A 24639-nucleotide genomic window follows, 5' to 3' on the forward strand; every position below is an offset into this window, starting at 1 on the left:
CCTGCACTGAGGAAAGAGGTTTATTATTCTTAGGCAGTTCGAAAATGGCATCTGGGGGTCTCAGGAAATTTATACGCGCCAGGAAACTCGGTGAAGCATCTGTTCATTAAAGCATAAACACCACAGACGGGGAAGCGTTGCTACAGGGTGAGGTACGGAGAGGTTATCTGATAACGACAAATATGTCTGCACTGGTAACGCTCTCCTCTCTCGGAGCATCAGAATGTAAATAGGGAAAATAAACTATCAACATATGGGAGGATATAAGATATTTGAAAGTAGCCACAGTGAACACAAGGGCTCAAAAAGCCACAAGCTGATTTATATGAGAGTTTGGATAGACAAGCGGGAATATCATTCAGCACAAGGAAAGGCTCTATTTATTGGAAAGATCTGTGAATAATGATCATAGTCATATCGAGAAAACATGCATGTTCGCTATGTTAACTATGTTACGGCTGGGAGAGAAAGGCATTCCTCTAGATAGGGAAAAAATTCAGACAAAGGATGGATTTTTTTTTTTTTTTTGGTACATTTGGGGAGGTGAAGTAGGAAACACAAGGCTCTCCTTTTCTTCATTTCAGATTTGAGAAATACACATGTTCCTATCTAGAGGGAAAAAAAGGCAGCAAGAGACTGTGTGCTAACTTGCCTCAGGCTTCTTGTGAGCACAGTCTACAAAATAATCAAGCCTGTGAATTTTTTTTTCTGTTTCTGTCCAGCAGGAACAGCACAAAACACCAAGCCAACCGATAACTATGTTCCCAGGAAACCCAAAGGATGCTACCAATAAATTATCATTTCCAGCATGCAACAATGTTTTTATTAAATACATTGATAGTATCATTGGAAAAATATCTGCGATCTATAGAATCCTGCTAGTACATGGCAATATAGAAAACATAATTGGGAAAAAATTACCCAAATGAATTAAACTGGAACTACAAGCAAACTAGAACTTTGCTTTCTTTACATCCTATCCCTTACAACATGTATAATTGTTTTAAAAATATGTGAAGTGTACTGAAAAAAAAAACTGCATAAACAAAGCCACAAATTGGGACAGTAAGTCAGTCTTTACAAAATGTGCTTGCAGTAATTTTTTTCTGAGGTGTCATTATCAGATGGCAAACAATTGTTTACTTCAAACACAGCTCAAGATTCAAAATTATATTTTAAAATTTCAGAATTTAGTACCTGTTAGAGCAAAAGTCAGGTATTCCTCAAGGCTTTAAGAACCTCATGCCCCAAAATTTACAGCAAAAAAAGTTCAAGACATCAAAACACAGCTACAATTAGGCTGCCTAGATGAGGTACATGTACCATAAGTTTTTCTAATGAAGAATTTGTAATGAACTTTTTTTTTTACAGCTGTAGCAGGCAGAGAAGTTTCTTAACTAGTTTACAGAAGTGTAAACTGAGGTACAGATCGGTTAAACAAATTTCTCAGGATGACATGAAGCACAAGTGGCAAAGCTGAGCTTGCCTGAGCAGTAAGCCTTTGCCCAGTGCTTTTACACACTTTTACACTATTTATAGTTGCCTCTACAAGATCTATTTGGCATGATTCACTGACTCCAGATACAGACTGCAAGTAGAGAAGCAGCACATTCATGAGTATATTCTTAAAACAGGTTTTCTTTCTTTTTTCTTTTTCTTTTTTTTTTTTGAAGTTGCAATATCTTTAATCCAAGATATTTCCATTTTACCATTTGATTACCATAAATGCCAGCAATAAAATCTGAATAGAGCACTAGTGTTTATAAACACAGTGAGTGTATCTCTGGCTCTCCAAATCTTTTATTCATGGAGAGAATTGTCAAGTTCAAAAAATTGATTTAAAGAATTTCAAATAATGGGCAGAAATAAAAATAAAAAGGCAGAAACTGTGTCCAAGAAGGCTCTGAAAGCTTTTGGAAACCAGGCTAACAACCTTCGTTCCATTTAAATAAAAGCCCCCTGTAAAACAGACAAATCATTATCATTAGCTTATTCATTATTTACATCTCACCGCGCCAGTTCTGACAGTCTGTCTACCTGGTTTGGAGGCAAACAAAGTGTGTGGGAAACCTGCTCTCCATGACAGAACGCTCTACACAGAGATCTCCATGAGACTATCTCTATGGAGAGTGAACAATGACATCTGAAGTGACTGAAGTCAACACAGCTCTTACTAGTTCGCTTAAAATCAGTTTGGAAAAAGTCTACTCTGGCTATGACACATACTTCGTTCTTCATGAGTACTAAAGAAATTCAGCACTTTTTGACCATGGTGCTAAAGAATGTATTCTGTGAAAATATCACAGGTAAACTTGTTCTGACATCCATTTGAAAAAAAAAGAAAAACAATATAGTTTGTGGTTTAGTACCTCAAGACATTTTTTAATATTTATACGATGTCAGGAATTGACCCTGCAAAACGTATCTCACACAAATAGCCCTAACAAAGAGAACTCCATTTGCTCTAGGCAAATGTATAAAAAACGGAGAAGAGGTTATAAAACTAGAACCTTAAGGCCCCCTTTTACTTCTGGGTAGAATCTCAGGATTAATGGGTATTCCCATTCAGAACAGTGAAGAAAAACAGACTACCAAATACCAAAGTTTCCTCTTCTAAAGGATCCAAAAGGATGAGAAACCTCTTGGTTTGGGAGCAGATGAGCCCATCTCATCAATGATCTATTAACATACAGTTACCTGGGAAGCAAGTTGTTAGGTGCTCCATTAGTGCTTCTTGCGTGACCTGTTTTCGGGCAGAGTTCATTGCTGAGATGGCCAGGCAAAGGATTTCCCCAAGTGGAATAAACTGTGACTGACTGATGGGAGACATGCTGATTGGTGATACATCACCTGTAGACAGACAACAGACATGCAATGAAGCATTTTGTTTAAAAACACGTCATAGAACAACTATGCAGAGTTATAACCAGGAGATGATGCACAGAGCTCTGTACTTTTTATCATGTTCTTGGAATAAAACTCTTACAATGACAACCATCCAAGATCTTATTTCAAAACTCAAAAAGATGTGGTGAACTCTAGAAAACAAAAAATATATTACAACACAGACATGATTCCTCAAAGGATGTCATGAACACATTCACAAAAATGCCTCCACATTGGCATTTATGGCCGTAAAACATCTTGCTTGAACGTCCTACCAGGTAAGTGCACAAACAAAAGCTTACATACATTTTTCTGGACAGATATTTTACTGCTGTTTCAAAGGCTAGCAGTATGGATCACCTAACTATTTCCAATTGAGAGATTATTTCTTAATAGTTAAAAAAAAACAGAGAAATCATGTTAAAGTATTAATGAATCACATTTTCACTCAGCTGATAGAGAGTAACACACACTCTTTAGAGGTACAAAAGCATCAAACACAAAGACTGATATCCTGAATAGGTCTCTCCTGGATCTACACATTTAATGTCTTTGCATTGTTTGCATTTTTTTAAAGAAGTTTAATGGTTTGGGGATATCCTCAAAATTCATTTTATTATAACTTTACCCAAATAATTTTTTCTCATGTTGCCTTTAAAATTACTTCATCAACTCATACTTTAAAAAAACAGTGAAATATCTTTCAAATTAAAACAATAGGAGAAATGATAATTTGGTAAAAATAGCACAACTAGACACATACACACATATATATGTGTATTTTTACATATTTCATATAAATGTAGAAATTCCTTTAGACTCTGTTCTGTACTCCTGCTTGTAGTGGTAACAGTCCCCCAATGATCTCTAGCACAGGGAAGCAGCAGGCTGAGAGACTTTGCCCCCTAAGAGCAGTAACAGACATAGAAACAAGGGGTGTCAGGCTACAAACTGTTTTCTGGCCACAGGTCAGAAAATAGCCAGGGATTAAGTTTTATCCAAGTGGTTTTGAAATCTCAAGACCATCACCGTATTTCTGCTGCCACTGAGCATACTGTGTGACCAAATCAGGAATCAAATCACTGGAAATAAATTCCATCTCAAACTTTTCTCTGCAAATTAAAGGATTAATATTGGCTCTGTTAATTCTATGTTCTCATTATGTCTACTAAATAGGAACTGCAATCTCAAAAAGCAAGTATCAAAATGCATTTAATCTTGCATTATACTCAGCACTTTGGTACATCCATCAACCTCTTTTTTTTTTTTTAAACATATCGTACAACTGTTTCAGTTAAGACTTACGAGCAATATTTTTCAATAGACCAGCTGTACAGTCTGTTGTGCAGCAGCGAAACACGTTACCCACGACACAACAGTGATCTGAACTACGCATTTGTGCTGTGCTTCTCCTGACTGCTTCTGCTTCGCCAGGCCTGCCCAGCGCGATGCTGCTCTCCCACCGCGGCGTCTCACCAGCTTCAGCCAAGCACCCTCCACCCCTCCTCACTCCTGCCTGACCACGGACACAGACTGGTGGCCTTAAAATACCACCTTTTCTGGACATTCTTCTTTCATGTGCACCTGAAAATTTGCTGCCATGTGTGCTTTACAGACGAGCAATGGCAACCATGAAGATCATGGACAGCTCAGAAGAAAACACGGTAACTTTCATGTGACACAGCATCTAACACTGTTTGTCCAACATCCTGCGTCATTTGAGAATGGAGAATGAACACAATAGTTACTACGGCTTACAAACAGTTGTACCTGTTGTCAGATCAAATATGGTCACAGGCATTGGGAGGGTAAAACCTCAATAATCAGCAAGACAGGTAAGTTTACCATCTTTGATTAGCAGTATCCACAAAAACCCCCATTTTATTGTAGAGGAAGAGTTTCCTCAATGATTGGCTTCATGTCTAAAAAACATCCAAATGATGACAGAATTATGCAGACTTAGCTAAGCAGTTTAAGAAATTACTGTCCCTCACACAGAGGTCATCTTTGCCCTGAGTGTCCTTGTGAGCACCAGTACGCTTGATTCAGAGCAAAGTGAAAAACAGACTGGCATAAATCACCTTCAGCAGAGGTTTAACCTCTCCAGGTTCGCTGGGCACTGGAATGGGCTAGCACTGCTCCCCAGGTAGCTTTAAGAGAGTCCAGGTAAAGGGCTGTTTAAAACTGATTTATCTGGATCATCAAAACCAGGGTTGGCAATTCCTTAAACTGAAGCACCGCAGAACAGGCACTCCCATGTATATTCCCAGGGTGCACACCAACATTCCCGTGCACACCAGGACCGGCAAACAGGAGAAAGGCCCCTTCCTTTCAACCAGAATGACTCCTTTCGTAGCTAGCCAGAAGGACCTTCAGGAAGTGCTGTGTGGGCCTCAGCACAGGAATCAGCTTCCTGAAGAGGGAAGGACTGGCGGAGGATAGGCACAGAGCCCAGCGAGTGCAGCTCACCTCTGCGGGTTTGCTCTGCAGCCACCCAAGGGCCCCAGAGGGACACCTCATGCAGGGACACCAACCACTCCTCCTGCTTGCCCCCAAAGCAGCCCTTCTCTCTCCTCTGACTCCAAGGAGCCCACACAAAATGGCTTTGGGGATCGCTCCCTTGCTTGTCACACGTTAACTTAGAGAGCCTAAAGAAATAAGGGCGTTTCGCTGGATTTTAGTAACCTTGTACTGTGCACAATTTTTCTTTTCAAGCCAGGTCTCTCAGTACTGAATTCTTTTCTAGGCTAACAGGCAGAAAATGTTCACTCTCCACATTTGGCCACTGCCCATTGGGTTCTTGTTGCCAACAGAAACAAGAGGTGAATTTCAACTTAGTTAGTATTTATACTTCACGTAACTCACCAATGCAAAACATACATTGAGTATCAGTTACTTAATGTTAACACGAGCTCTAGTAAAGCATGCTAGAGTTACAGTACGCCAAGATAACATACATTCTGCTTGCAAATATTTGGGTACTTAACAACCTTTTAATTAAGTCTACAATTGTATACAAAATTGTAATGAAAAGGGGTTTAAATGCAAAAACCAATGGACAATACATGCTGGTTTATGTGAGAGCCTTCCTTTCTGTTTTATACGAGACTATCGCCAGCCACGGCTTATTCTTTTCCATTGAAAATGTTTCAACCTTCTTCATTATACCAACGTAATTCTTGTTTCATCTTTGTTGCTGCCATTAATTCCAGAGCTAGCCAGACCTGCAGTTGCCAGTAAACTGTCTGCTGGAGATAACTGGCGAGGCTAGTTTAAAAACGCTGGCACATCTGTAAAACTTTCAGTAGACCTAGTGCTAGAAAGCCAAAACCCCCTCACTTAGGGAGGCTCCAATTTGCCAAGTTTTATCTCAGCTATCCCTGGGCTCTGGGAAATTACAAGTACTTTGTGGTTATAGTTAAGTGAACAAACTTCTTTGATGCACAACAACAGAAAATACCTTGTGTTTACAATTTAATATATTAACATCAATTATGTGCATAAATACTCTTTAGTCTTTTGAACAGAAGGTTTAATACAACTTCTTTAGGAAGGATCTATTAAAAAAAATCAAATAAGCTTTTCCTCATTTTCTGTTTTTTGGAAGACCACGTCACTGACACAGAAGATCCAACATTTGGCTCCTGTTAGCTCTGACTGATGCTTGTTGCAAGCAGCTTTCTTTTGAAATCAAATTACCATCCTTGACTTTCATATGTTTGTGTTCCCAATTAAATGAAAACTGGAATTCAGAAAGCAGTTTTCAGCAGTTCACTCTATGTTTTGTTTAAATACCATAAAATATGTATATATATATTTCAACTCTGGTTCTGTAGTGTCTTTCCAGACTTTTCTTCACAGATTTTTTTTCTTAAAAGTTTTCTATACTTTTTTTAATGGTATTTAATTTTCAAGAAAATGTAAGCACATAAGTAATGAATGGGATCTTTGCTCATTTTTGCCATGGTAATTTATAGTGCTACCTTGAGGGGAAAAAATTATTATTACTTAAACAAAAGATTATGTAACAAATAAAACAAATGCTTATCTCTTACATAGCACATTTTTTCAGTGGATTTCAAAGCACTTAGGAAAACTGGGAAACCATCACAATCCTTAACATATAGAAGAGAAAGTAAGAAAGTCAGTAACAGAGTTAGGAGTGAAAATTCACACATCCTCGACCCATACCAGCAACACTACATCCTATGCCAGTGTATTCACTATTTCTGTTCTCTGAAAGTCGGAGTATCACATCAGCACCATCCTGGAAAAATAATTAGGTTCTGCATTGCGTGTCAGCAATTAAACTACCAACTACATACCAATGACTGATTTTTTTATTAGTGATTCTGCTGTTGAAAAGAAGTGACCTGGAAGTCAAACTTCTTGCCTCATGAAGTTTAGATGAAGACAGTTTGGAGGAAAAAAAAAATCACCTTTTGACGTATAAACAGAACCAATTCAGTACAGCTATTCAAAAGGAAAATTAATGAAATTACACTACTTTCACAGCCTCTCAGTGTTTCAATGCACTCATTAGAATGTTTACATGTTATTTCCTTGAACATGGGGAAGAGACCCTCTGATTACACTCCACATCCTGGTAAATATAAATACAAGAAGTCAAAACACAGCTTTTCTTCTCTTCTCCATTCTGCCATTCAACATCTTTTTAACCTTTTGTCTTCTACAAATCAAGGTAAACTTTAAACATGATTTTTAGTCTGGTTTCCAAAGGAAATGAGGCTTGTGCAAACACAGTCTTTGTATTGCTTCTGTCTTTCTTTTTCTCATCCTTGATTAACTTTTGAACCCCCTCACTTAATCTGAGGGAGGGTAGATATCTCAAAGATACAAAATTGTTACAAGTTTTGTGGAAACAGCCATCTGGACAGAAGAAAGCAGACTTACTAATCCCTCTACCAAGGAAAGAGACCAGAGGAGCTGCGTTTCACTAGACAACAGAGAGTCTACAACAAGAAGCATTTGCTATGTGTGCTCCAACTGCAGGGAGCTTAGGGCACTGCCATGTCCTAGCAGACATGAGAGAATCCAGTCAAAAATACTAGGTTAAAGGAAAATAAAGCTTCACTAGTTTTGCTGCTTACAGAGCTATGTTATTAATCAGGAAAAATCAAATTATATTATAGTAACTTCATGGCACCTCATGATTACAGTGATGGTTGCAACAGAAATTCTCCACATACATTTTCATGCCAACAGCCTCTTATGTTTAACACAAAACTATGATTTCACTCTGGGAAGAACTACAAGCAGCTTGTTTTGTGTAACAAAGAAAGCTCTTCAAACAAACGATATCTAACAAAACCAAAATTACCGGCAAAGGCAAAAAAGGAGCTCTTCAACATGGAGCATTGTCTTTTTTTTTTCAAGAAAAGCTAAATGAAAAACCTCTTTCAGTAAAGGCATATTTTCAGACTGATTTAAAGAACAGGCAGATGTTGAAGAAGTTACCCATCTGGCCCAGGCTGCATGTTGCCCTCTTTCTCCCTATCCCCCAACACAACTGAATAACCCTAAGTACAGAGCACTCATATTGATGTAGCAAATAAAATATTTCCTAAGTGAACTCACAACAATGATACATAATTACCATTTAAAGTCAGATAATATTTTCATCTGATTAAAAAACAGGAGAGAACAGGAAGAATATGCAAATTTCTGTTATTGCCCAGATGACTCTGAAATACCTTGGCTCTACATTAGCATATTAATGGAGAAAAGAACATGCTTTACTGGCCAAATCTGAAATAAAGAAAATGAGAATGTGTTGCTTATGTAGTTCCAGCCAAGCACGATTTTCAGCCATGGCTAAACCCTCCTTTTAAACCACGTTTCCCGGCATGTTTTACCAACAAAGCTGCAAGTTCTGTTTACTGGACTATTATATATATCAGAAGACTGATAATGTCAAGAGCAAAATACATTTGGCCATTTATTCACCTTTAAGAGCAGCTTATGATAAGGAGCCCTTTCATTACAAAATAAAACAACAATCCCTATATACCTTTAATCAGTTTTGCAGAGTGATAGCACAGCCCACAAAGGTTTGAGAAGTGCAGTAATATACACTGTCTTACCAACAAGCTCCTTCTGCACCTCTGAAACGCATGAACAAAAATACACCTTCCCCTGCAGATACAGGCCATGAACACGGAAAGACTGCAACCTGGCAATGAGATCACTCTAATTCTAACCAGACCAAAGAAAACACAGCACTCTTAGTAATGACCAGCCATATGACAAACACTTGCCTCTGAAAAAATACCCTAGATCTTTATCAGTGCTTAACTTTACTCCAGCCACGTAAATAGATCTTTTTAACCATTTGGACCCAGCTAAAAATATGACCTCCATGTACCACATACCAAGTGCCTATAACTTTTGGAAACAGGTGCTAAACTGCCCACAGTCACCAGATTTGTCTTACATGCATTCATCCTGTGCATTTCCTGTGATTTTTATTTCCTTTTCTTTTTTCACATCCTGTGGCCAGCTGCCTCCTGATCCAAAGTGATATCCCAGCACAAGTTAAGACTATGATCATAAGAAGTTTCTGCTGGAGCACGGAACTTTCCCAGAGAGGATTCAGTTGAGAAGATTTTGATGCTGTTGCTTATTCTGGGAGGTGGGAGGCTAGGATTGTGGGTTTTTAATATATTGTGTGCTTTAAAATGTTTTTCCTCAAAAAGCATTTTTCAAATGCATTTTTTAATAAATGTCAATGTTTACATTCCTGGCACACAATATGTTAAAAAGGGGGACTTACCTGAACCCCTATGGTCTGGTTCCATGCTCCAGTATAGTATCCACAGTAGCTGTGAGGTAACAACAGTGTGCATATTGGGGCTTTATATCACTGTGGAAGCGGGCTGGCTGCAGCAGTGATCAGTGCCACAGGACCTGAAAGAAGAAAAACAAAGCATGCTTTTAGGTAGTAATATGCTGACCATCCAGCTCTTAAAGCAGGAAATAGGGGCTTCCAGAAAATAGAAGATAAAGCAATACCTATGCAGATCCTCTGTAAGGCACTTAAATCTCACACAAGCAAGAGAAATAAATGGTTAAGAAATGACAGGGAAGGCGGAGGCAGAGAATCTAAAGTGCACTACATATATAACTTCCATGCAGTGCTTGGAAAACAACTCTGTTCTTTCGCCCTATTTTCACAGAACAGCTGGAATCACATTCTAATACCACCCCGTATTTCAAAGGCACTCACAGTCTTAGCACAGCACCTCTCCACTGCAATGCCTCAGGATTCTGCAGTGTCACTCCTCTTCTGCCTGGTTCTCTGCAAAGTGAAGTCATAGGAATGGCTCAGCCAACCTGACTTCTCACTACCCTGCCCAGAATCCTTTGTGAACTGAAATGAGTCATCGCTCGGAGAAAATCTACAGTGCACTGTTCCAGGTTTCTCCGTACGACTGCGCTGGCTTCTTTGTCTTTGAAACGGAGTGCCTCTGCTTCTGGAACGGTGCCCAGCTGCACTGTGCAGGATAACAAGCCAGTCTCCTCATTAAGGGGACAAGAAAGCTATTTACATGCATTAGCAAAGATAAGTTAAAGCTTCAACCTCTAGTCAGGAGAAAAAATTTACCCCTGATGTATCCTCTTGATTTAATATACTAACCCTCCCCCCATACACACAAAAGCAAATGCACAGATGTGCATGCGCGTGCACAAACACAAACACACACAGTCACAAAGCAACAATTTCTTAAATTATTCACTGTTTAGCACAACACTTACCAGTTTTTACTCTACTGATAAAGAAAAAAAATAGATTCACTCTCCTTTGTCAATCCCGAAGAATGCTGCAGACCTGCACATAATAGACAGCTCTACTGTATGCTGGATCAAAGTTGTATTGTTCCAAACTGTTTATCAAAAAATTAAAAAGCAGTGGACAAGTTCTTGCAAGCTCCTTTTTCATCATCTCATTCACTATTTGGGCTCACAACAAAGTGAGCCCTGAAACCATGCCAGGCAGAAAATGTCAAACTGCTTCAAGTGCCGAGAGCCAGCAGAGCTGCTTCAGCTTCTGCTGCTACTGACAAAGAAGGTAATGTTCAGAACGAGGTCACTATGTCAAGATCTCACTCTCAACGCTAGATTTTTGTTTGCTTGGGGAACATACAGTAAGCTAAAGCATCAGAAAAACACGGAATAAAAGACAGGAATAGCATGTCACAAGGGACGAAGAAGGCTGTGTTTTGGAGAATTGCTTTTAGTTGCTTGGTAATTTTAAGAGAAAAACATTTAGAATCACCTTTACTGCAAAAATGTTATTTCTAGTCATGATCTGTCAAGAAGAGAAGACTGATAGTCAGAAAGGGAGGGATACACGAAAAGGTGTGCCGATGCAGAGTTCTACTTTAATGGCTAGTTAGCACTTTGAAATATGTTGAAGTATAGCAGGCATATAGATCCATAAAATCCTGTAACATATTTCAGGACTCATCTGCGCCACAGAATACGTGTTAACTTAGGTTCTCACCTAAGTGAACACACAGGGTTGAATACAAAGATAGTCACCGTGCTGTGCTTTCCAACTTGGCCTTACAACTACCGCAGATCTGAAAGAACCAACCTGAGTCAACCATGGGTCTAGGCAAGTGTTTCAGCAGGACAAATACCTGGATTACACAGCTAACAAACGGAAGGCTTTTGTCTTCTGGTCTATGCCAATACAGCAAAGCCATGCTATAGCCAGGCTAATTTACAATTTTAAGATAAACTGAGTGCTTCTCTACACCTGTAGTCAACACAGTAGCCAAGATCTTAGCATTAAAGTTGGGGTTTTGCTCTACGCACACATCATCAATTTCTGCATTCCCCAAAAGGCCTCATTCCAGGAAAAAATCCTTCAACTTTAGGAGAGTTTTGCCTTCCCAAGAGCTGCAGGATCAGCCCCAAAGCTTCTAACGAATCCAGCTTGGCACTGGAAATGTTTAGGTCCCCAGGATCCTCCTGCGGAAACTCTGATTGTTTGTCTGCTACGCCCACACCTACATTAGCGCAATGAAACTGGTTCCAAGAAGAAAAACTTCTGTGGGCTTAAAAGAGAAGTACAGCAGGCATCTGCTGCAACAAAAAAAAAAAAAAAAAACAATAAGCACTCCAATCTGCTTTTCCTTTGCACCAGACAACATTCATGTGAAGCCAAATAGCTGGGCTTGTGCATGCATTAATGTTTTCACACACATGCACTAATTTTCACAGCAGTATGCCATTATTACCAAAGTTAAAATACAGACAGAACAAGGGAAAACTAAAACCAGGCTCCAAATGCTCTTCTCTAACAAACCTCTGTAGCATTTAAATCTGGACCACTTTTCAGGACCAGCTTGCTTACTCTAAACAGACAAGCACCACTCCAAGCTCTTTGAATCGGAGAATTCCTCTCATAGGTAGGCATGAAGCATTAAATACCTAGAACGTACTGAGTGTGCACATGTATCGTAGCATGCATTTATTCAAATTCATCATTTCAGAGTAGAAATACTTTTAATCAGTGTTAAGAAAAGAAAGAAGTGCCAGATACCTCAAGCATGAGGGAAAATAAAAGGACAAGGAAAGAACAGGACCAGAAACTCTAAATGAGTATATTTAAGACCACTGAAGTTGACGGATAAACCAGCCCTGCCATCACCAATGACATTAGTGCGGCATGCCTGCAGAGAAGGAAGGCCTAGCCAAAATACTGCCTGCACTTCCAAATCAAAGCAGCTACTCGGCTCCTCCAACCCACATCTCCCCTTCCCCTACCAGATGACAGGAGTTTGTACTGAAGCAAGAGCTGCCTTAACTTTCAGTATATGGCACAAATATGCCATGTGTTTCTCTCTGTGTAACTCTGTGCATCTCCGTGTACCTGAACACCGTAGCAGGGAATACAGCGGAACGCTGAAACAAGTGTCAATAACCTCAAAAAGAAAAAGAGGAAAAAAAGGAAAGATGGATGTATTAAAAAAAAATCAGTCACTAGAGAAGATTAGGCAAGAGACAGTGAGCACCTGAGAAACAAAAGAAAAAAACAATGACATATACGAATGTTTTCTTTTAGGGTGGAAATTTTATAAAAGACCTTCGCGAACACTTCTGAAAGCGTGAAACATGGCTGTTGAAACGTAACAACCAGCCTATCTTCGCCACATGCTCTTCACTATGCCAGCTACCTCCTTCGCAGTTCAGCCAGAACACATCTTCAGTGTGGCTGGGGATGTCGCAGCAAACGTACACGCAGGAGAGTCAGCAGCTAAAATTCCTGAAAGGTGAGGGGTGACCTGGAGTGATTAGCGATATGACCCATGGACACAGTGTGCCCGCTCTCTGTTACACTGATTGCTGTAACCCTGGAAGAATTTTCATCTCAAAGACGATATTGCAGTGGCTACAGCTTTTCAAACAAATAGTGATGACTGGTGGATAACTTCAGTTTAAAATAAGCCTCAACATTGAGCATGAGTCCCAAGGTACTGCGGCAGACTTTAACAGCCCAGTTTTTCCTGGCTAGGAGAGAACCGATGAAAAGGCCAGGCATGGAGTCAATTAAAATAGTGCCGAAGTGGTTTTAGAAAGAAAAGGTTAGACACTCCAAAGACTTAGCAGTTGAGAGTTTATTGGGTCATTCTTTTTCCCTGTGGTGGAAAGCAGAGCTTTCATTATGGCTGAAACAGATTCAAGAAGAAAGCGCAAGAGATACTTTAATGCTCAGGAAATCAGCGTATCCGGCACCCAAACACAGAAAGCAGCTACACTAGGATACTTTGCCCTTATGTTCTATTAAAGGCTGCAGTGGCTACTGCTTCCCAGTGTCTCACAACACATTCAAATTCCTTCCTTGGGTTTCCCCCACATGGGGGATCAGCGGCAAGGGTGGGAATACAGCAAATGCCATGGCAGAACAGTTCAACAGCTTCTTCATCTTCTGGCTCCCTGATGCCGGTCAAGTATCTTAAAAGGAAGAACTAGAAAACAACCAGCACACATGGCCACACTGCTTCTTGAAAGGAAATGTCCTTGTTCTAGACAGAACAGTTCCTTTTCTGAGCTCCTCCAGGACTGGCACACATTTCATCCACGTAGTAGAACTACAAGCAAATGTAGCAGTCAAAAACTGCTCCCCAGAGTAAACAGCAATACCTGGGCCAGGAGTTTCCACAGTTTAACTGCTGTCTAGATTAAATGTATTTTTCCTGCCTATTTATTACATTTTCTGCTTCTTAATTTTATTGGGTACTCATTTTATTATGGGAAACAGTAAACCAAAACCTTCACCAGGTATTTTATTATTACTGTAACAGTAATACATCCTTCCCTCCTGCTCCTCTCTTTTTAGAACCGTATTTCAGGAATCTGAAAATCTCCCTGCACAAGAGCTATAGAACTGAGCATGGTATTCAAAACAATAATGATATTATCAATTTCATAGACATACATGACTTCTGATCACCACCACCCACTCCTTGTAACATGTTCACCATTCAGATCCCAGTGATGTGCACATCATATTCCTAAAAAAAAAGCACTGAACCTAATATATTTGAGGGTGATTTTTTCAGTGTTCATTGCATTGACTTGCACTATGTTTCTGGCATCACTTTTTTGCAAAATTACCCAGCTGTTTTACTCAGCTGTTGCTAGTGCTTTCTGAAGTCCTTCCTAGCAGTCTTAATGAACCTAAACAACTGTGATCTGACAGATATGGTTACCACTTCATAATCCATTCCATCTTCTAATGTAACTTCTAAAAACCAAACAATTGGTATTGACCCTTGCTGCACAGACTAGAGTTAACCCTTTCCAGGGACAAGAACTGGCCTTTCTTCTTCTTCTCTCTTCTCCGTATTCTAAACTGGGCTTGACAAGACCTTTCTCTTGGACTTCCATCAACCAATACTGCATTTATAAAGCACCAGCTTGGAAGAGTCCTCGTGCTCCCCAAATGTTGCTATTATACCCAGTTCTCCAAAAGATGAGAGTGCATAAAAATAGCTGTATCTTCACCCTTTGGTTCGGTTTGGAAAGATCTAACTTAGGATATAGGCTCGACTCCTGCAATACTGATGATGATCTCAACTTACACTGAACTAAACCAAAAGGCTAGGAAAAGAAGAGATTTGGTGTGATTTCTTAAACCACAAGTTTGGCAAATATCCACTGGGTACTGGGAGAAAAAAAATCACACATAATAAGACTTTCAGATCAAAGCATAGGAGATGTATAAATCCAAGCTCATTTTATGCCACAACAGCTTCTTAACACATATTAAACCAATAAAAAAGTATTCCTGCCATTCCTTATTCTGGAACATAAGAAAAAAGGGCTTACAGTTATTGCCATATTATTTCAATGAGCTATACCCATTGGCAATATTTTAACTCACTCAGGCCTTATGTGCCCAAGGGCATGTGACTCCTATTTAGAAGGATAAAAAGTGTCTGTGTCACAGCCAAAGCTTGACAAGGCTCTATGCTTCAAAGGCATTTCTGAACATCAGTAAACACTGCATCACACATGGCACAGGGGATGGTGCACGCACCTCTCCTCACTTGGCCACCCCCTTTGGTAGGCTGGATCTGCTGTGCAGATTAGCCTTTGCAAACTCCTACTTGGGATGAAAGTAGCCTCGAGGGCATTTTAAAAACCTCTGCTGTTTTTTCTGCCTGTTTGGTAGCTAAAAAGTTTAGTCCTAAGAACCCAGACTGTAAGGATTGAAATACAAGCAGTAGAAGATTAGAGAGAAAAACAAAATCAATATATCAGTGAAAAAACATAGGAAAGGTTAACTGAGCCAGAACTGCTAGGAAGGAGAGGATTTTTGTTTGTTTTCTAAAGCAAGCAATCTAGCATATGTGATGCTAATGATGAAAGAAGGCTTGTTAAAAGAATCCAAATGTTTAGCAGGGCAAAAAGGAAGCAGGAATAATAACCAAACAGCAATAAATTAATTTAGTACTTCCAGCTGTAAGAAGGCTGGGAAAAATCTAAGGGTCTACAGGCTTGCTGGAGTAAGAAAAGTTGGAAGGGCTGAGTGCAAGCGCGAAGTAAGGAGTGAACAAAAGGGCAGCTGTTTTTCGAAGGCCAACCCGCATGCGCTCTGCCACAGGGCGCTTGCCTTTGTTTCGTTTCCCAGGCTGACCTTCAGCCCGCGCCACGTAAAAGCTTCAGTGAAAGCCTCCGCTCAAAGTCTCAATTAAAAGCCCGAGAGAACAAAAGTATCTTGCGCTGCAGCCCAAAGGCTAAGCCGGGCACGCCAGCGACCCACCGGAGGGAGCGTCCCCTGCAGCCCAGGTGCTAGCCAGAGCGCCCGGCTCTCGAGCCGAGGGAACCCGCATCTTTCAGCGGCTTTGAATGAGCTCTCCCAGTGTTTGGGACAGGCAGAACATCTGAAACGAAACGTTCAGCATGTTCTGCAATGGGTTGCTCCTAAGCTTTTGTAGTACAGGATCAAAGCTAGTGGAGGGATGGGAGTTCAAGGACAAAAGAAAGTAGAGAATAAATCAGTAGTGTACATGCTAATAAGCATGTAGTATCACTGCACTGAGACAGCAAGCAAATGGTTTGGGCAGTTTGAACTGAAACACGTGAAAGCAGTTAAATATGTCATTAACAACACTGTCTTTAAAAGTGTACTGCTGCTTTAGTAGAAGCTCTTCAAAACAGTTATGCACACGTAGTTTCATAGAAAAAAAAAGGTGTAATTCAAAAGAACCTGTAAAGGCATGACTTCCCAAAGTACATCCTGTGAACCATGCATGGTCTTCAAAGCCTCTGCATTAGGATTGTATATTTTTTCCTTAAATTGTGGTAATTTATTTTAATTGTGGTACTACATTTAACTGGAATTGGATAGGATGGAAACCGGCCTTAATGCTTTGGTCTACACAGAAGAATTTACTGTCAGAACTATCATTGTGAAACTACACCTATATAAATCCACCTTTATTCTTGAATGAGTGTTTTTTTCCTGATTCAGTTTATACAACTTGCAAAAGCTATATTTGGGGCTGGTTTACAGATATAATCTGGATAAATTTCTTTGTGTCAACACGCTTTCATATCACACACACAAAAGACAGTAAAAATAATAAAAAAAGAATAATGAATAGTACAAACAGAAAACTAATTTTGTTGGAGGCAAGAAATACTATCTCCAATGTGCTCGAAATAGAAATGTTAAAACAAAGGAATTACTGTTTTCATTTACCAATGTTTTGTCTTGGGTCCCAACAACTTAATCTTTTAAGAATATGCAGCCGTTGACATTTAAAGTTGCAAGTAAGTTCTGTTTCTCTAACAGCTTCCTGTTAAGATTAAAGGCAGAGATATTAAAAGAGTCAAGTTTAGTTCCTATTGCCATATGTTGCTTCTAATAGTCACAGTTTGATTTTCAAAACTGCTGTACATTTGCACTTCAGTAATTCCGCAGATCAGTTACTTAGGAGCCTAATTTTAGGCACTGATTTCTGGAATCTTGCATAAAAATTCAGACTCGAATATTAGTCAGCAGAATCCATGCTGCTTGGGGATACCTGAAGGCACTCAATACAAGGCCTAAATTTATGCATCACCCCTTCATACTTGAATTTATAAAAAACATCCCAAGAGTCTACCTTATAAGATAAAACTTTGAACGTGTGATTTACGTGCCTGCGCCTTAGAGAAACTCCTCTCAGTGGAGGATTTGCTGTGATTACTGTTTCAAAGAAAAGCTTTTGTTTTGACAAAACGGTATTCTGAAGATGATCAGAAGGGGGGATACGGAGTAAGAAATGGTTGGGCTTAAATAAAACCAAAAAAAAACTCCGCCATTCCGTGTGAATAATTAAACCTTTAACTAACTCATTAAACCGTCAAACTCATTGGACCTTTGGGGAGTGAGGATGAGAAAGCCGTGCCTAACTTCCCAATGACACTTTTTTCCGGAAAACATAACTTCTTTCTTGCAGAATGCTGGGGGGGGGGTCCCCGAAAGCTCCCTGGGGGGGGGGGGGGGGGGCAGTGAGGTCACAGCACGGCCTTCGTGAGATCACGGCAGTCTCCATAGCAACAGGCCGTGAGGTCACCGGGACGGATTACCGCTCCGCGCGGGATTAGGGAAAATAAGCAGGCGGCCTGCCAGGAAGACGGGCTTCACTCCCAACAACGGAATTAGGAGACCGCGGGAAACAAACGGGTCGTCGGAAACGCGCCCCCCTTTCCAGCGCCGTAGAAACAACATCCTGCCTTCTCTCCCGCTCCCTCCTGACTCAGCGAGCTGGCGGCTGTCTCGGACTGTTACACGGGACAGCAGCCCCGGAACAGCTTCCTTATTTTTTTGACTCCTCGGTGATTTGATTTTGCAAGAGCTGACACCAGTCAGACCACTGTCCTCAAATTGTCTCCTGGCTAGTTTATCCACAGGCATTCAGAGCTGACAATAAGTACCGGAAGGCAACCAAAAAAATAAAAAAGGAACAGGGAGTCTGAAAACATCTTGCCCTAACACATCTTATGGAGGGCAAGAATTCGTGAAGATGATTCTAAATTAGCAGTCTGTGTTCCTAAGAAAGATTGAAAAGGCATTCAGTGTAAGTTACAGTGCTTTATATACTTGTTTAAAGCACAAGAGACACCGATCACTTAAAAGAACCTTCCCAGGAGAACGTACTTGCAGTCACAGAAATCTTCATTACCGTTAGGAGAATAAAATACTTGCCGGAGCAATTTTGTTATGCTTCCAGTAGTCTATTTTTTCCATCAATAACTAGTTTGCTCCCCAGTAAATATCCTGTTTAAAAGTTCTGTAAAATATATTAATTCAGAACTTGTTTGAAATTATTCCAAAAAACTGTGTCTCCCCACTTCCCAGCCCTGGAGCAAATCAAGAGGAGGACAAATATAACGGCTTGATGAATGCTCACTGCCCCCCTTATGAAGCCATGGAAGTCTCCATGCAACTATCTAGAGCACAAATTAGAAGTGAATTTGATTTCAGCTTTTAAAGGAAATTATATTCTGACGGGAGAGCAGGGCTAGACAGGAATGGAAAGGAGGTTGATATCAGGTAAGAAAAGGTTTATGCTTTGTGCTATTCACAGAAATCCTACACCCCATATGTGCTTGTCTTAAAATCACTTTTCCCATATTTTCGTAGTCGTTGCCCACTTTCCCAGACACCTGGCAACTCATGTCTAGAAAGCAGGTCTTGCATGCACATAGACAAATCTCACACGTGCAGCAAGTGCAACGCATCAGAGGTACCATTCGTGCACAATTCATCTGTCTGGGACTGTCCCAGACCTTAAGATTACTATCTAGCAATATTAAAACAGCCTGAGTGGTGATACAAGCATAAAGGAGCTTTATAGTATGAGAATATCTTACGACTTCGGGAAAATTTTGAGTAAGGTCCTGTTTGCATCTTGCTCTTGTTTGAAGGAGAGACTTCCCCCATTTAAGTACAGGCACCATTGCTAATTTCCATTCTAAGATGGCAGAAAATGCTGGAAGACTTTGCAGCAGCTGATCAAGACCTCACCACGAGTCTCAGCCACCAGTCTGGAAAATTCAGATCTTTATTTTGTAACTAGATGATTGCTAAAAATTGTAAGAGGAGATAACACAGATCAACTATATGCTACACAGCATTCTAAACATTTGAAATTATTGTAACATGATTCTGTGTCTAAAATCGTATTTTTTCTTCGACCCCTGGCAGAGCAATAAAGAAACCCAAAAGCAGTACTTAGATAGACCAGGTTTACTTGCTTTGCCACTAAAACCCACAACATTATAGGATGGTAAACATGGTCAAGTTCAGGACTGCTATAAAGACACTCTGTTGCCTTCAGCTGAATCTCATGCTTATGCCAGAGCTGAATTTGATCTAAATTTGTCTCTTTAAATCTGCGGCAAAAGGAAACGCACAGCGTTTACCGGAACGCTAATTTTCTAGCAGCCTGCTGCAACACGGTTCACGTTCAGCCACCGGCAAACCCTGCACGAACGCCTAGCTGCGCACGAAGGCAGCGCAAAGCGCCTGGGGACGAGGAGGAGCAGAGCAGCACAGTGCCCAGGGCGACGCCAGGCAGCCCGAGGCCCGTACGCGAGCGGCGGTCCCGCGCGAGGCGCCTCTTCAGACCCCAACGCTGCGAGCGCCTGGAGAGGCTTTGTGGGACGCCGCAGGCTCTGCCCGCGAAGCGCCCGCCTGGGCTCCCAGCCCGAGGGGCTCCCCGGCAAACACCCCACCGCCAGGCTCAGCAGCCCTGCCGCTGCCCCCGCGCAAAGCCCTGCACCCTGCCGAAGGGAGCGCAAGTATGAAGGAACTACCGAAAGGCCCAGGTCGTAAGAGCAGCGTGGCAGCATCTCAGCTTCCTTCACCCACTCAGAAACCCAAAGAAAGCTCCCCTTGCCTGAGCATCCAAGATCTTAAGGCAAGCTGGGAACATTTTAGGGCCCCCCAAAAAGAAAGAAAAGTAATATTCACCTAACTAAAATAAATAGGTTGTTTTCCCATCTCTGCACTGAACAGATTTCATGCATATTTCATCAAAAAACAGTAGCAGCATTTTGCTTCAGCCTAGACTACCTGTGACTCCAGACCGTAAATGCACAAGCAGTTCTCACAGGACATGCACCTCTGCAAGTCAACACCTCTTCAGTAAGTGCAACTGTCCAGATCCAGGCTGGGTGGAGTTTAGGGGGGGAAAAAAGCTGTGTGTGTGTGGGGGGGGGGGTAATTGATTGGTTTCTTGGGGTTTAGAGTTACAAGGCTTCCCTACTTGGGTTTTCTTTTAGTCATTTTTACAAGGTGGTAAGGTAGATTTCTATCTGATTTCCTCATCAGTACTCTTTATTTGCAAAAAAAAAAAAAAAAAAAAAAAAAAAAATCATATCTGAAGAAAAGGTTAGGTAGATGCTTGATACTCCAAAAAGCAGTACAGGAATGAAACTGTTCAGCTCACTGAATACAGTGGCATGATGGCACACACACTGGGATGCAGCTGTGATACAGGCCAAGTATTTCCAGAATTAAATCAAAATAGTTGCAGTAACTAAATCCTTACTCTCCTTCAAAAGTATAAACCTTCAAGTATTTTACGTGACTTTTTAACCCAACATGACTTCATAATTAGTCCAAATTAGAAAAAAAATGTTTAAGAAAATAAAACAGAGGATCATAACAAAATACTGTCCTGTGGATGCCATAAAAGTGGAACATAAACTTGCAGCGAGTCTTAGGCCAATTTTCCATCTTTTTAGAAAGAAGTTATTGCATAAAAGAACAGCAGAAAAAGAAAAAAAAATCAAGCCTTTTTGTAAAAGAAGGGTTAAAAGAGCAGCTACCTCTATCTTGAATGAATGCAAGAGCTCCTGTGACCTGAACACACTTTGTTAAAACCGCAATCGGTATACACACTGAAAAGCAGCACTGTAGAGCAAATCAGCAGGTTAGAACAAAGGACATTTTGCTGAACCTCTTTTGGTTTTGCTTATAAAATGATGTTTGAGTATACAGCCTTAAAAATACATCAAAAACTAAGAGAAACCGTCTGTGAAGCCAACTCAAGAGTAAAGGTGCTCTGTTGTGGATCCAGAGGCATGAATTTGAACTTTGAACTGAACCTGGGCTGAAAGCTCTCTCCAGTAACCACAACTGGTAAATGAGCATCTTGGTTACTAGGGCTGCCAAGTCAAAAAGACAACTGGCACGAATGCCAACACCACCATTTTCTTCTGGGCCACTGGCATCAGTAACACATACAACTTAACCGCATGAGCCTGATGGATACTCAGGAGAAAACCAGAACAGTATTTATGTCACAATAAATCAGTGTTTAGGACCCAGCTCATGCAAATGCTGGCAAGACATGGGAGGTCCGCAGCATGCTATGGTCAAGAAATCACCACAATGACCTCATCCTCCTCCAGCACTCAGACACAACAAAGCAAGCTAGGAATGGACTCACAGCCAACTAACAACTGGTTCAGCTGAATTTAAATGTGCCTCCCTTTACAAGTTCACTCACTGTTTGCATTGCTTATGGAAGCTACATAAGTGGTTTTATCCCAGAATTTGATACGCCACCCATTATTGCAGTTGGCTAACTTGAAAGAAGTGGAAACTTTCTGTTTAAATAATGGAAAAAAATCAAGAAGGTAAGGCAGCAGAGTCATACACAATTTGAAAAGCAACCACTCCGTTCTAAGCAAGACTGAGAACTGCTGCGTGGCAGCAAGAGCGCTAGGATCTCCCCTGCGCTCCAACCTCACACTGAAAATACACACACAATGCACAAAATTATTTAGTATAAAAGTGCTGTGCCAAGCTCCCGGAAGAGTTAAAAAAAAAAAAAAAAAAAATCCTACTTCTCCATGCCAGGCAGCACAGAATCCAACAGCACAGAACTCTCTCCTCCTGCAAGCACGGGAGCTCTGGCAAACAGGCAACCCCAGACCAATGCTGAGGGTAGGAGCTGCGAACTGGGACACTACAAAGGTTCTTTAAAAATACCCACCACTAAATCACGTCCACAGCATTTTTCTTACGACATCAATCTCCCATAGTATTTTTTCTGCCTTGTCTGTTTGCCATTTATGAGACCTCTGAAGGCTGACAATCCTCTTTTCCTCACCAAAACCACTGAAACCCATGACTTCGTCTAGTCTACGAGGAAATGGTTCATTACTGGGTGACATCAACAGTATCTCGCATTTTACAAGATCTGAAGGAAGATGGGCCCTGCCCCAAGGAGTTCACAGCCTAGTTCAGACACAACCAGCATGCTTCAGATGCAATCTAGGAGGCCACAGAAGCATGAGATCACTTCCTCCTTGCAAGCCTCAGCTTTAAATAGTTATCAATTACTTCTATTTAAAAGATTCCTTTGAAAAAAAGCTCATAATGATTTTATCAGTTTTAGTATTTGGCTTTAGGATCAGCCAAGAATCTTCAGTTATTAAACACTCATGATTCCTTTTCTCCTCAAGTGCAGGAGGAGGAACCTGGCAAACAAGAGAGGACAAGATGACTGACAATAGCTTACAGCTAAACTAGCAACTGCTCAACCAAATAGCACAATCACAGAAGTGGTGCCACAACTGTTAGCTTAAAGATAATAAGCCTACAATCTAAAAATATAATTTCTACCAGCATTATTATTTTCTTTAAATACAATACAGGAAAAAGAGCTGGTGCTCACATATTTATGCAGTAACTGAAAGTAAAGGATTCCTTAGTTTTCTCAATATACTCTTTGTTACTGGAAGCCTGCAATGATCTAACTACAGTCTGCATAAAGGACTTGCCCAGAGATTAAAATTCTGGGCATTTGCTGGAGGCTCACAGGATGGTTTTGCTCTTTTCTCCTTCACCACCACAAAGGAAAGATTCTGGCAACACTTAAACTGGGCTAAGCACTTAATTTGTTCTAACTTCCACCTCTCTCAGCTGCAGGTTCAAAAATGTCAACCTGAACTGAATTAACAGACTATCATCAAGCAAATTAATTACGGCAAGAACCAAACTTGAGGCCGTGCTCTGAACAGTAATAGCTCCAGAAGGAGATCTTCAAACAGCACACACTCAGTTCTTCCAGCCACTGAGGAAAGGCTTCATGACAGCTCCAGCACACCCTAAGTCCTGTAGACTAATCATCAGGATTCCCTAATATGCACCAGGAAGACAGCTTTGATCCAAAAGAAAGGGTGGTAAAGAAGATGTAAAGCCATTAACACATTTATTGTGCATTCAGTGCTGCAATTGTAACTGGTAGAAAGGTGCTCTAGCCAGCTTTATGCTACTCATATAGGGTAACTCACCAATCGCTCAAATAGTTTCTGGGGCAGATATTGCAGCCTGTGTTGAGCACTGCAGTGCAGCAGTTGCACTGGTCAGGGTACCAGAGCTGGCTAGCTCTGATCTGTCTATACAAACTGAAGACATGCTTACAGACTCTTCTATTCAGCATATCCTAGTCACATGCTTGGCCCATTTAGACATTTTTGCTATTTTGAAATTTAAGCATCTGGAAAACCCTACTGCCTAGTCTATACAAAATGCTCTCTTCTATGCCAGAAATATTCCATTTATAATAGGGAGCTGGGGTTAAATAGGCAAATAGATAGACATGTATGTCTGTATCACCCTTGAAACATGGCCCACAAGAGAATACAGAAGTAATGTCAGAGGCATACATTACAAACGATATAGTCTTGTCTGCACATAAAACTTTAGTACGAAGTTGATTCCTGACTACATCAAATGTCTTTAATAGACACATGTAAACTAGCAGTGGAACCAGTATAAGAAGAACCCGATTCTCTTCAACAGCCCTCATGAAATTGAAGTTGACCTATCTTCTCAAAATCAGTCAGTTCAAAATACTCAGCCCCTCTTCAGCCAAACTGATAGTGGGCAGGTACAGATAAGGCTTGAAAGAGCAAACCATTCCAGCCTGACCTACAACAAAAAACAAAGCCATTGCTAACAGCAATTTTCAGCTAGAACCCTGGCCTAATACTGAAAATGGTGTTGACAGAACTTAATGTCATCTTAGTGCCACTTCAGATGGCATTAAGAGTCCAACACTAAGCTGGTGATATATTGTGGTATTTCTCCTTAGTTTCTAGAAAACTGGAAGCCCTTACACAGACAAACCATTCCTTGCCCATAGCATTTATGGGCACCCAGCTGCGCAGCAGAGCTAACCCAATCTAACAGCTGACTGTTGATCTCCT

The 24639-nt window shown here is 40.7% G+C and overlaps 1 protein-coding gene across 4 annotated transcripts in view; it reads right to left on the minus strand.

Annotated features, from left to right (window-relative positions):
- Positions 1 to 24639, minus strand: part of STOX2 (storkhead box 2) — a 141911-nt gene that overhangs the window by 15606 nt on the left and 101666 nt on the right. For 3 of the 4 annotated variants that reach the window (XM_062575752.1, XM_062575753.1, XM_062575754.1), the window contains exon 2: positions 2698 to 2850. In XM_062575752.1, the coding sequence (XP_062431736.1) occupies positions 2698 to 2850 (153 nt within the window). Of the gene's footprint in view, positions 1 to 2697; positions 2851 to 9679; positions 9746 to 24639 lie in introns of those variants that run through there. The other variant, XM_062575755.1, reaches the window with a different exon arrangement.

This window comes from Rhea pennata, chromosome 4 (genome assembly GCF_028389875.1).
Source record: "Rhea pennata isolate bPtePen1 chromosome 4, bPtePen1.pri, whole genome shotgun sequence".
In the NCBI taxonomy this organism is placed as follows: domain Eukaryota; kingdom Metazoa; phylum Chordata; class Aves; order Rheiformes; family Rheidae; genus Rhea; species Rhea pennata.